We start from the raw sequence: 13,710 nt of genomic DNA, 5'->3' as shown, positions 1-13,710 counted from the left end.
GTCATATGACACGGCCGGCAGTGGGCAGGCAAGTATATTCACACTACACTTCCGCTGTGCTACAGCGGAAGTATAGCGTGACGGCCGGCTTCCATTGACTACAATGGAAGTCGTCCACGGGTATTTCCGCGGCAAATAGGACATGCCACGGGTTATTTCACGCTGCGGAATTCCACGGTGGAAATCCAGCCGTTGGCATTAGCCCTAACTTAATTCAAGCATTCTAGCAGCTTTCAACGACCTTTCTGCAATTATCAGAATTCTTTTTTTAATTCCTCTTGACAAAACTAGTGTAACTCAATTGAGACTTTTTTTTAGTTCAGTACACTTTTTTTATGGCATTCAGGCCAAGGTTTTGCCATAGGCACTTCGATACTTTGGTTGCCGTGTTCAAGCCAGGTTGCAATAACTTTGGACGCGTACTTACTGTATATACTCGAGTATAAGCCTAGTTTTTCAGAACACTTTTTTGCGCTGAAAAAGCCCCCCTCGGCTTATACTCGAGTCAGGAAAGGCTTAAAAAAAAAAACCTCTATACTCATCTCCCAGCCGGCGTCTCTGTCTCCGGCGGTGGTGCGGCAGGCTGGTTGAATTCTCTCCACTGTCATCCCCCGCCATCCTCTTTGCTCGGCTCTGTCATCCCCCACCGTCAGCACTGTGTAAGTAAGAGCTGTGATTGGATAGAGCCTTAGCCATTCGTAGCCAATGCTCGATCATTCACAGCCAATCAAGCTGCTTTAGAATTCTCCCCGCTGTTATCTCCCTGCTCAGCTTTCAAATCCCCTGCCATCAGTGCTGTGTAAATAAGCGCTGTGATTGGATCGAGCGCCAGCTGTGATTGGCTGGCGCTCAATCCAATCACAGCGCTTACTTACACAGCACTGACAGAGCCAAGCAGAGAGGACAGTGGGGGATGACAGCGGGGAGAATCCAAGCAGCTGGTCACACAGACACCGGCTGGGAGGTGAGTACGGAGGTTTTTTTAACCTAGTATATACTGGAGTATAGCTAGGCTTATACTCGAGTCAATAAGTTTTCCTCTTCCCTTTTAAAAAATCATAATGCCTTTATTTATCCATCGACGTCGCTGTATTAGGGCTTGTTTTTTTGTGGGACGAGTTGTATTTTTCAATGGTACTATTTATTGTACCATATAATGAACTGAAAAACTTTAAAGAAATTCTAAATGAAAAAAAAAAATGACATTCCGTCATCTTTTAATGCATCCTGTTTACACTGCAACAAATATGACCAGATAACTTTATTCTATAGGTCGGTACGATTATTAGGATACCAAACTTATATATTTTTTTGTTTTTTGCGGTTTTTTAAAAATATTTTTCTGTATCCATTTTCTGCGCACAATAACTTTTTTATTTTTTCATCGACATAGTTGTCCGAGGGCTCATTTTGTGCGGCATGTCCTGTCGTTTCCATTGATTTTTTAAATACAAATGACTTTTTGATCGCTTTTTATTACATTTTTTCTTGGAGATAGGGTGACCAAAAAAAGCGCATTCCTGGCATTCTTTTTTTTCTCAGAAAACGTTCACCGTGTGGGGTAAATAATGCATTACTTTGATAGATCGGACTCTTAGGGAACAGCGATACCAAATACGTATTTTTGCTTTATTATTTAGATTCTTTATTGCAAATATAGCAAAAGTTGTTTTGTTTTTTTGTTTTTTTTTACTTTTATTACTTTTTAAAAAAAATAATTAGTAAAACTTTATTGTTTTTATTTTTACACTTTCTTTTACTCCCCAGGGAGGACTATAACCAGCTATGCTTTAATCTCTCCTGTAGTATGATGTAATGCCATAGCATTACATTATACTGCATTCTGACAGGCAGCCTACCAAGCCATCCCACACGGAAGGCTTGATGGGCAGTCTGCCAAGACAGCCATGGAGCCTTTCAGAAGGCCCCGGCTGCCATGACACCTGCACGTCTCCCACGATCTCACCGTAGGGGGGGCGGGGGCCGTACGGGACCCCCAAACATCGGCCGGGGGATTTAAATGCCGCTGCTAGAATTGACAGCGGCATTTAAAGAGTTAATAGCTGCGATCTGCCACATTGTTGATTGCAGGTATTGCCCGCGGGTGTCAGCTGTAATAAATAGCTGACGCCCACGCTGTATGGAGGGTGATAGAGGCGCTACCTCCCTCCATACACGTCCTGCAATGGCAGGACGTAAAAACACGGTGGGGCTGTCACTAAGGGGTTATTAATAGAGATGAGCAAGCATACTCGCTGTCCTTAGCGAGTATCTCCCCGCTCGGGAGAAAAGGTTCGGCTCACGGCGCGGGTGACAGGTGAGTTGCGGCAGTCAGGGGGGGGGGGGGGGGGAGAGAGATCTCACCTCTGTTCCTCCCCCGCAGCTCCCCGCCCGCCGCCGGCAGCCGAACCTTTGCTCCCGAGCGAGCAATTGCCCTTAGCGAGTATACTCGTTCATCTCTAGTTAATAATGAGTTTTAACTTTTTTTTTCCATTGTCACATTCTAGGAGTCGACATAGCCATATTAGGGCTTGCTTTTTGTGTGATAAGTTGTATTTTTTAATGCCATGATCCTTGGAGATAGATATATATATATATATATATATATATATATATATATATATATATATATATATATATATATTTATATTGTACTGTATAACTTTCACGAACTTTTTTTTTTTTTTTTAAGGGAGATTGGGGGAAAACAGCAATACTGCTATTTGTTTTTTGGACTTCATTTTTACGGCATTGAGTGTGAAAAATAAATAGTGTGATAACATTATTTTCTGGTTCAGTACAATTCCAGCAACACCAAGTTTATAAAGTATTTATTTGTTTAGCTAATTTTGTACACAAAAATCATTTAAAAAAAAAAAAAGATTTGCTTTTGTGTCACCGCATTCCAAGAGCCATTTTCCATCGTCAGAGTTCTATGGCGGCTTGTTTTTTGCAGGATGAACTCTGTATGTATACAATTTTTGGGAACATAAAGCACTTTGATTGCTTTTTATTCCATTTTTTGAGGGAAGACTAACAAAATCTGAAAGTCTGGCATGTTTTTTTTATTTTTACTGGTGTTCAGCGTGCAGTATAAATGATATGTTAAATTAATTTATATAGGTTTTTTGCAAAATTTCACATAAAAAAAAATGTTATCACTGCATTCAAAGACCCCTAATATTTTTCTTTTTTGTTAATGCTATTATGTGAGGTTTAATTCTTGGAGGATGAGTTGTACATTTTAATAGCACTGTGATGTGCTATTAAATGATATTCATGCTATTGATTATGTGCACTCTGCAGGTTAAATAATGTACAAACTTTTTTCTCTGGGTCATTAGGAACGCAGCGATACCACATGTATAATTTTTATTGTTTTACATAGTAAAGCAGGAATAGTGGTGTTGGGTTCTGAAGTTTTTATTTTTATTATTTGTTTTACTCTTTTATATATTTTTGAACTTTTTGTTTTTTTCCCCACTGGTGGACTTCATTATCAGCATTTGAAAGCCTATGAGCCTCAGGGAGAGGCCCCCGTGGCTGGCAGACCCAAAGGCTATATTCAAGCCATTGCGGGGGTCTGATGGGTGACAGAGGGAGCTATTTCAGCCCTTTACACTGACTGTGGCATGTAGAAGGTTAAACACCAGGAATACAAGGTTTCTTCAGTCCAAAGAGTTATACCAAAGCGCCCGGCTGCCATCCGACATCCAAGCACCCGCTCTCTCCCTGGCACGGGAGACCTGCCCCGGGCTTCTAATGCAGAATACAGCCCCTTAAAGGGGTTGTCCCACGGCAGCAAGTGGGGTTAAGCACTTCTGTATGGCCATATTAATGCACTTTGTAATATACATCGTGCATTAAATATGAGCCATACAGAAGTTATATACTCACCTTTCCTGCGCTGGCGTCCCCGTGACGGGGCGGAGCTACGCGATGACGTGTAGAAGGGGGCAGAGCCAGAACGCCGCTCGTGCCCGGACCGACCAGAAGGGAGAAGATCCTTCTGCGCACGTGTGTCTAATCGGGCGATTAGACGCTGAAATTAGACGGCACCATGGAGACGGGGACTGCTGATCATTATAGAGTTGATCACTATGGCCAAGCGATTTCTGTTTCAGCATTAAAGCGATATGTACACATGCGCTTTGCCAGTGATTGGAACCACAACATTCATACATTTATCATCTATCTTGTGAATGGGTGAGAAATGTAGTATTTGTGTAAACACCCTTAAGTAGATCACACCCAAGACCTCAACCCTGCAGTAAGGTCTGCTTCACAAGGGGCGAGACGCACAAATATGAACCTCATTCTTTTGAATGGGGTCATATACATGAGTGATGTTTTCCTGCATGGCACAATGATGTGGGAAACAGATCGCCGGATATTCTTTCTTGCTGCGTGCGCTCGCATAGCAGTGCTCACCTCTTCTTCCATGGGGCCAGTGGCAGCATCGCACCACGTGTAAGTGCACGCAATGCGAGGACACCCATTGAAAACAATGGGACAAACTTTGCGATTCTCCGCCACAGCTGTCAGACGAGCGGGAGGCTCTTTACATTCCTGAACTGATGTGATGCTGTTTTGACATAAAAACGTCTTGCATCCGGGGGCATTTCACATGGATGGTAAGCGCAATATATCGCACTCGCTCTTGTGAAGTTAGACTCAGGCCTCATGTCCACTTGCACACACAGATTCCACTGCTGAATCCCGCAGTGGAATCCGTGCGTGCCTGTGGCTATGGAGAGGGAAAATAAATTTTCTTACCCTCTCCTGACACTGCGGCGGAATCTTCTTTCCTTCAGCCGGCGGATGTGCTCGGCACGCCGGCAGCGTGCCGCGCATGCACAGTGCACAGCTGTTTTTTCTTAAACTCCTGCTGTACCGCATATCCGTGGTACAGCACAAAAACAGCCGCTGTGCCGCGGATACGGACAGCTTCCATAGGCTTCATAGTGTCCGTGTGGCAGTTCCGCAGGAAATTAGAACATTAGAGCATGCGACCCGCACGCCGGGAAGAAATCCCATCCGCATGCTTTTAGCTACCCTACGGATGCTAATGCATCCCTATGGGAAGCAAGACGCACGGATCTCTCGTGCGGGGGCCATGCGCGGATTTTATAAATAAAATCTGCACGTGGACATTGGGCCTAAATGTTCAGCTTTCCTGCAGGATTACCAGATCAAATCAATGGGCTATCTGTGTAATGCATAAGACAGCTCCTTCATGGGGAAATGTTCTTTGCAACCACTCTCCACGCTGTTTAAGAGAATAGGATCTCCCTCTATTAACTTTGAATTCCCTTAAAGGTTGTATGAAAATGTTCTTTCTACACTGGACAACCCCCTTAAGTATATATTTTACAACAGAGCCCAGTAACTCCACTGAATTGACTGAAATATATTTGTCAAAAATAATGCTATAGATTTAGTTTTTCATTAGAAGTCTAACTAAAGTAATGTTGCCTATAATTTATCACAATTAACTATAAAGTAAAAAAGGACATCACATCATACCTCTTCTGGCAAGCTGATTACCAATCCATGTTCCGTTGGCCCAACCAGCACTTGCAAGAAGTACTCACTACATGCAGCCAGCACTGCTCGATGGGCCCGAAACTCCTTCCCTTCCACAACTAAAGTAACATCACACAGAATGTCTTGTTTCCACTGGTCATTGAGGCACTGAAGAATATTGGTACAATGTACAGTTGACTCATACAGGTACATGGGAGATTCAGTCTTGTCATCTGCAGACATTCCGTTCACACCCTGAAAAAAAAAGTAAAGACAGTTAACAAGAACTATAAGGAAACGGCAGGTCCTCCAAACCCATGTCCCATTTCAAACGTAGGTCTAGTATGTGAACTAGCGATTCCAGTGTCTGTCAGTTTTCAGCTCTTATTTACGTACAACAGCACAGTGATAGAGCACTTTAGATATCTGACTGTTTAGTACTCATACTTTATGTTTAAAAAAAAATTAAAGGTGAAGATTTAACGGAAAAATAGATAGATTATTGGAACTATCTTCACATTTTATTACTAAAGAAAATTGTCACAGATCTAGTTGTAAAACGCATCTATATGACATGCAATACAGACTTTGAGTGCTCTCATTACACTGTAGGCATACCTGCAGTAGCTGTATTATATTTATGTATTTAACTTTGTGAACTTTGGAAAAAAGCTTGGTTCATAATTACAACAGTTCTAAAAAAAATAGTCATAGAGCCTGAGGATAGGTCAGCAACACTTGATCGGCAGTGGTCTGCTGCTCAGGATCCCCACGGATCAGCCAATCCTCCTCAATGCAGCTGAGCCAGACATCCGCATTGAAATCGGTGCTCGAAATATAATAGAAGGATCTCTACCAATGAAATTAATGACAGCAATGCCTACTATTACACTTCCCGGTTGGCCCCAAATGTGGACATCTACCTTAGGCCGCCTGCAGACGAGCAGAATTCTCGCTGCCGGATCCGACCCGAGCGCCTGCAGGGACGAGCGCGTACTCACCCGCGCCTGGCGGCCCCGGCTCTTTCATGTGCCGGCTGCAGCGCAGCTGGCGCATGCGCAGACCGGAGCCGGCGGCCGGGTGAGTGCGTGCCCCGCAGAAAATTAGGACATGCCGCGGTTTGTTTGCCGCGCGAGATTTCGCGTGGCCAAACCGCGGCCGTCTGCAAAGGAGTGCGTATTTTAATGCACTCCTATGCAAACTTTCAGCGGCGGAAATCCCGCGGGAAATCCCGCGGCGGGATTTCCGCTCGTGTGCAGGCGGCCTTAGTTGTATTGACCACAGCCAGTGGATCAGTTAATTGATGGTGGTCCACTGCTTGAGATCCCAGCCAATCAACTACTGATGACCTATCCTAAGGATGGGTAGTCAATAGGAAATACCCGGAAAACCTCTTTAATATCTGTAAGATGTAATATTTCATTTGTAAAACGGGAAAATGAATGGCTATTATCAGCACCATAACTTGTAAATAGACATGAAGGACATACAAAATTACCATTTTATGATTATCCTAAAATTTACACTTCTGCCTGAGAATTAAAATTATGTGAAAACTACCATACTCCTGCCCCAAGTTAGACATTGTGGTCACTGACATCAAAATTCAGAGACAACTGGGAAGAAGGCTTTCAACTTATCTTGTGCAAATGAACATTTAGAGTGTTTACTCATATATAAAATAGCACTGGCAGCATATAGCAGACGTTTTGCCATGGTTTTGCACTGCATTTCAAACTACATGGCTAGTACAGGAAAAATACAGGATTTAAAAACGGTTCATCTTTGCAAATTAATCTGTGTAAAAATCTTTGGATGATACATTTATTAAATAATGGAGAAAAAAAAAGAATAACTTACGCTAATTGATCCTGTACACGAGACCTACTCACATTGAAATAATTGGTATGAAAAAGGTGGCCCTACTTTGAAATCTACTGAGGTTCCTTCCCTTAATCAGAAAATGATTATTGGAGACCAATTATCATCTTTATGCCCCCAGGATCTGTCATTTGTTGTTGGTATTGTAGTTTTGTTCCTCTTGTTGTTATGAATGGTTGGAATTCTGCCATACCAATTTAATTGGGTATTCAATAAATGTTATATTTTAAGGTAATACCTTTTCAGTGATAGGATTATATATGGTGCTGCCTCTACGTTACATATAGGCACCCAGGGGTTACAGCACCAGTTGTGGTTTGCAGCACAAACAAAAAAATAGCACAATGATCCCAGTCGCAGTGGGTAAACTGCGCAGGACTGAGGTGGACTAAAACTGGATCAGTGCCACTGTGTCAGATCTACAGGTGGCTGGGCACAGAGGGGCAGGAATCCTTACCCATCCAGAGTAGAGGGGACTTGGTCATAAGTACCACCAGCACTACTGCCCAGGTCTCCAGCAGTTGAAGACTGCAATCTCGGATAGGCAGGAAAAATCACAGGAGTTCCATCAGCTCCACAAAGTGCTGTAGAAAGAGACACCTCTTGCTTAGATGGGCTAGAGGCATATGAGTGCTGCTTATGTGGCACTCAGGAGGTAGCAATTGGCCCCAGGTTAGATGATGACTGTATATTGAGGAAAAAGGTTGATGATACAAGAAGGATTAATAGAGTCCTCTCAGAGCTAAGCTTAGATGCGTCCAGCAATGTTGGCTGCTCATCACGCTCCCTTTCATTTAGCTTATTTTAGCCATTTTATCTTAGTTATTATTTTAGTTTGTCCTCATTGGGGGTTTAATCTAATTTTTTTTATTTAAACAGTTCATCATAAAAATACATATCTGATACAGTCCTAATTATAACAGTTTGTAGAATATAGTTATGTTATTTAAACTGCACCAATATGCCATTTTATTACATCCTCCTACCAAAAAAATGTATAAAAAAAAAGTCAAAAAATTAAATGTACTCCAAACTCACCAATAAAAAATTACAACATTTTTAAGCAGGCCAGATAATGAGATTCAATTGATCACTGATGGACAATAAAACATAACAATACTAAGATTTCAAAAATTTTGTACAAGTCTAGTGAAGGCTATCTGTAAAACCAGTCTATATTACAGACAAGAGTGTCAAGCATTGCTAATCTTAATTGTTGTATTTTTGAAGTTCACAAATAAGTATGTTTACTTCATATTTGTGTTGTGTTTGTTTGCACTAGCTCAAAAAGTATGTAACTCTGAAGTAAATTACATACATATTTTAGCTTCTTGCATGCTATGAAAGAAAATAAAACTGGGTTTCTCAAAACTTTGGGAACAGGAAGAGTCAGCAAATTTATTTAATGTCTCAATCAACCATAACACAGTTGGCAAGCAATTAGACAAAAATAAATTTGTGTTTTAAGTTATAGCTAAATGGCCTGAAGTTTCAACTGTTTCATCATCTTTTACAGCATCTAGCTTACATTTTATTTGATAAATTTAAATATGTATGAGTTATGTACTTAATATATTAAACCACTTGATATTAAAAAGGCATGCATGTAAAGTAAATAATCAGTTTATCCTAACTGAGTAAAAGTTCGATAAATTAAAACAGCCAACCATGATTAAAAACATGAAATACTAAGACTAATTATGTGTGTTAGATAGCTGAATAGAAGGAAATTTTAAGAGGCAGCGGGGTCATCCATAATAAGATGTAAATTAGGTGTGGACACGAAGCATGCAAAGTAAGGTCCATTTTTCACAGGACGAATGTCGGGCAAACGATGCCCGACACTCGTCCCTGTGTTTCCTCGCTCGCGTCCTCCTGCAGGCAGCTAGCAGAGCTGTCTCGCTCACGGAGCGGCCAGCAGGAGGGCGAAGCAGTGCAGGAGGTTCACATAACACTGCGGCCTTTCACTACTAAATGGCGGCTGTTTAAACTGAACGATGAGCGCTTCATCGCTCAGTTTAAACAGCGGCCGTCAAGTTGTGAATGGCCGCTGTGTTATGTGAATGGAGGGGGGCGGGGGAGCGAGAGAAATCTCCTGCACTGCTCTGCCCCACTGCTGGCTGCTCCGTGAACCAGTCCGGGGTGCTAGCTCCTATGCAGGAGCAAGGGAACATGGAGACACAGGGACGAGTGGGGAATTGTTTGCCCGACACTCGTCCTGTGTAAATGGACCCTAAAACTAAAACTTTTAGTGGTCTGCCAATTATACCAATTGGTTTAGTAGTTCAGCAAATCTTATTTTCGAAACTTTGCAGGGCTAAACTGGAGATGAGTCCCCATGCATATGTCATAACTGGAAAGTAAAAAAAATACTTTACACCAAACTTGCACTGCTAACTGCCATCCCATCTCTAATCTCCCTTTTATTACTAAACGTCTGCAGTACAGTGTTTGGTCTACTCTGCCTATTCAGATATTTCTCCACCAGCTCTCTTTTCGACCCCATACAATCTGGTTTTTGCACTCTACACTAAGGCCCAAAGTCCACAGGCAGATTTGATTTGCGGAAGATCCGCAATTCAAAGTGCCCATAGTAAAGCATTGGCATCCGTAACTGAATTTAAGCATGCAGATTTGATTTGCGGACTGTTTGGTGTGAAGAACAAATCGCAGCATGCTCCATTTCAGTGCGGATTCCATGCGGATGGGCTCAATAGAAGTCAATGAGGATGCACTGCAGATTTGAAAGTTAAAATCAATTAGGGAGGTGGGAAAAAGGTTGGGAGGGGGGATGTTGCGTATTTTTTTTCCTGCGCGGATAATTCGCAATGCATCCGCGTACATAAGCGTGGAAAAACCATTACATCCGCGATCTCCTGCAAATAGTTTCCGCAGGTCTCTCACGGACATGAGGCCTAACTATCCTTACTAAAGTCTCAAATGATCTCCTGACAGCTAATGCAACTATGACAGAGACATACATTGTGCAGTCAAATATAGCAGTATTGCCATGTGACACTGCTATCTAATGTAAATGAATGCAGTCTCGTTTTGGCAAGCATGTTGCCGCAACTTGAATATAACAAGAAATCCCCCAAGTTTGGAAATTGTCAGATCATGTTGTTGCAACCTACAAGTCTTAAAGGGGTTGTCCCGCGCCGAAACGGTTTTTTTTTTTTTTTTAACCCCCCCCCCCCCGTTCGGCGCGAGACAACCCCGATGCAGGGGTTAAAAAAGCAACCCGCACAGCGCTTACCTGAATCCCGGCGGTCCGGCGTCTTCATACTCACCTGCTGAAGATGGCCGCCGGGATCCTCTGTCTCCATGGACCGCAGGGCTTCTGTGCGGTCCATTGTCGATTCCAGCCTCCTGATTGGCCGGAATCGGCACGTGACGGGGCGGAGCTACACGGAGCTACACGGAGCCCCATTCAGAAAAGAAGAAGACCCGGACTGCGCAAGCGCGGCTAATTTGGCCATCGGAGGGCGAAAATTAGTCGGCTCCATGGGAACGAGGACGCCAGCAACGGAGCAGGTAAGTATAAAACTTTTTATAACTTCTGTATGGCTCATAATTAATGCACAATGTACATTACAAAGTGCATTAATATGGCCATACAGAAGTGTATAGACCCACTTGCTGCCGCGGGACAACCCCTTTAATGAATTCGCACTCGCTTACATTAGGTTGCACTGTTGCATAACAATATTGTGATCTTTAGCTGTACAAGATGTAGCCTTAGCCCTAATGCAACTGAAGTCATACTTTTCATTCTTCTGGATCTCTCTGCACCATAGTTCATCATATTCTACGCAGTATGAGTCACTCTACCGGCCTTGAGGATAATTTTTGTTTTCTTCCTGTTTGTCTGGACCACTTGCTATCTTCGTATTATGCTCCATTCAGATCTGTTCATCACTTAATCATTCAAGCTTCGTTTCATAAATATCCCCAGAAACCAATCTTATGGTTACTCCGATTCATTCGCCTCTTAATTTCAGTAAATTTTACTAATTAGTCTTTTCCTCATTAAACTCTCACCTCTCCATTCTTTCTGGAATGCAGCAGTCAGGCTCATCTTTCTGTTGAACAGCTACAGTGATACCTCTACCCTGTGTTAGTCACTGAACTGGTTGCCCATTCAGTTTTTTCAATCTGTTTTTCTTAAAGTTTTCAAGAAGATAAATTACAGAAAAATACAAAATATCAAAAGATTTCTCACAGGATCTATAGAACAGGTAAAATTAGAGGACATAACTTTTTAGTAGAACACTTTGAACCAATATATACAGGCCTTTTTTTTGAAAGTTCTATATCATAAAATTGTTAAAAGTGCATAAGGGATAGTGCCTAGATGTAATGAGGCCATATCCTCTAGCAGCAATGAAAGAGAATGAGAAAAACAAAATGGCGGAGAAAAAGAGCGAGAAAGTGAGAGGAGAAAAAAAAAAAAGAAAAGCAGGTGGGGAGGCAAAGGTGACATGTGATAGAGACAAGGAAGGTAGAGACGAACATGGCCAATGTGTTTAAGCGACAAATCCCCATCCTCTAATGACATGTCATGATCATCTTTTTTTTCTTCTCCTCCCCTCCTTTCCCCTCGTCCAATGAGTGAAGCAACTAGGAAAATAGAGTTTGTAACTCTGAAGAAAATTCTAAATCAATCCATAATTGCCAAACTGACAGGAATTTGTTAGATTCTCTAGAATGTCCTGCACGTACGGTAATTCCTCCATACAGCATAAATGAGACATCTCCTTAGTCATGGAAGGGACATGTGTGGCACGCCAATGGCTTTGTAGGATCGTCCTTGCTGCTGCTACCAGAGCACTGAAAAATTATGAAACTATAAAATACTTTCTAGAACTTCAATGCGTACTGTAAGGTCAGAGTCCCATAACTATATACAATCCTAGCTTTAGGTCCTGAATTTTGTATTTGCCTGAAAATATTACAACAGCCAGTGTAAATACTGAATTTTGAATCGACTTCAAAATGAGCAGAATGAGTACCTGTAAGAAAAATTTTATTGTGATCTCCAATAGGGAAAAAGCATAGATATTTAAGCAAATTGCGTTGGTTCTATATAAAGCATAATACTAATAATAGTTTCAAGTAACTTCCCTTGCATATTCTAGTACTTTCACTATGACTCTTGACAGACCGCAGTAAATACAAACGCTGCTTTACTTAAGACCATTAGTACATTCACATTACATGATTTATTACCATTCAACTTCCAAACATCACTAACAGTTTCTTTGATACTAGAGTGGGACTCTGCACTCTAGTGTACTGCTGAAGAAGTCATCTTTTATTAAGAGGCAAACCACATGCATTTATAATTGTGTAATATTTTGATGGGAATGCAGGACCTTTCTTAAACAAATCAGCTTACCACAGAATGTAAAGGTGCAAGATGTATAATGCTCTATGTGCAGCCTCAGTCACTGTATCAGACAACACAAACACAGTCCAATACAGATCACTGACATTGCACAAAGGTCTCCAATTCAGATTAAAACATTTTTAAATGCATGTGGATAGCCTCTTCATAAAATCACTTTCTGAGCAGATTTAGTGCAGAGTTACTATTTGCGCCCTGACGACGGCTGCATGTCCACATGCGTGAATCCGCCAGCAACAAATCGCTGGCGGATTACGCTGTGTGAAGCTTCCCATAGCGATTCTCCGCTCACGGAATCTAAATCGCAGCATGCCGCGATTCTCCGTAGTGAGCCTATCTGTCAGATGGGCTCACTGCTGTGACCTGTCAGCGCTCCCCCCTTGTCCGCCGCGACAGAATATCGCTGGCAATATTCCACCACGGCCGTAGACAGGGGGCCTAATACACAGCGGATTCATTATACAAAGATTCAAAGACCACCAAGACAAGTATACTTGTCATGTACTGCGCCTTAAGGCCTAGCACAGTATAGTTCTGCCTGAAAGATTGTCACCCATACCTTACACTATACAGCAGCTTTACTTGTTTACAAAGGCTCCTGACTTCCTGACGTTTCCAGTAGATTAGTTCTGGAAAAGCCAATGTCTATGACAAGAATGGCAGAACTGTTATAAACTATAAATCTGTAAGAGCTTAGGAATAGGGAAAAAAACAATATGACTCAATATTGATGTAAAAGCCAATAAACAGCAAAAAGAAAGTTATTTAAACCACTAAAACAAGAAGGCAGAGCAGAAGCACTTAAAGACCTATAAAGAAAAAAAAATAAAATAGAAAGGAGATTAAAAAAGCAAACGGTGGAGACAGAGAGGCTTATTGTCAAGCAGAGTAAAAAA

At 42.0% G+C, this 13,710-nt stretch overlaps 1 protein-coding gene across 2 annotated transcripts in view; it reads right to left on the bottom strand.

Annotated features, from left to right (window-relative positions):
* The window catches only part of BACH2 (BTB domain and CNC homolog 2), a 412,122-nt gene that overhangs the window by 166,779 nt on the left and 231,633 nt on the right, over positions 1-13,710 (bottom strand). For both annotated transcript variants that reach the window (XM_066608426.1, XM_066608435.1), the window contains one exon: positions 5,527-5,781. In XM_066608426.1, coding sequence (XP_066464523.1) covers positions 5,527-5,781 — 255 coding nt within the window. The remainder of the gene's footprint in view (positions 1-5,526; positions 5,782-13,710) is intronic.

The sequence above is a fragment of the Eleutherodactylus coqui genome, chromosome 1 (genome assembly GCF_035609145.1).
Source record: "Eleutherodactylus coqui strain aEleCoq1 chromosome 1, aEleCoq1.hap1, whole genome shotgun sequence".
In the NCBI taxonomy this organism is placed as follows: domain Eukaryota; kingdom Metazoa; phylum Chordata; class Amphibia; order Anura; family Eleutherodactylidae; genus Eleutherodactylus; species Eleutherodactylus coqui.
The sequence above is the reverse complement of the archived record's forward strand: the minus strand, read 5'-3'. Positions and strand labels throughout refer to the sequence as shown.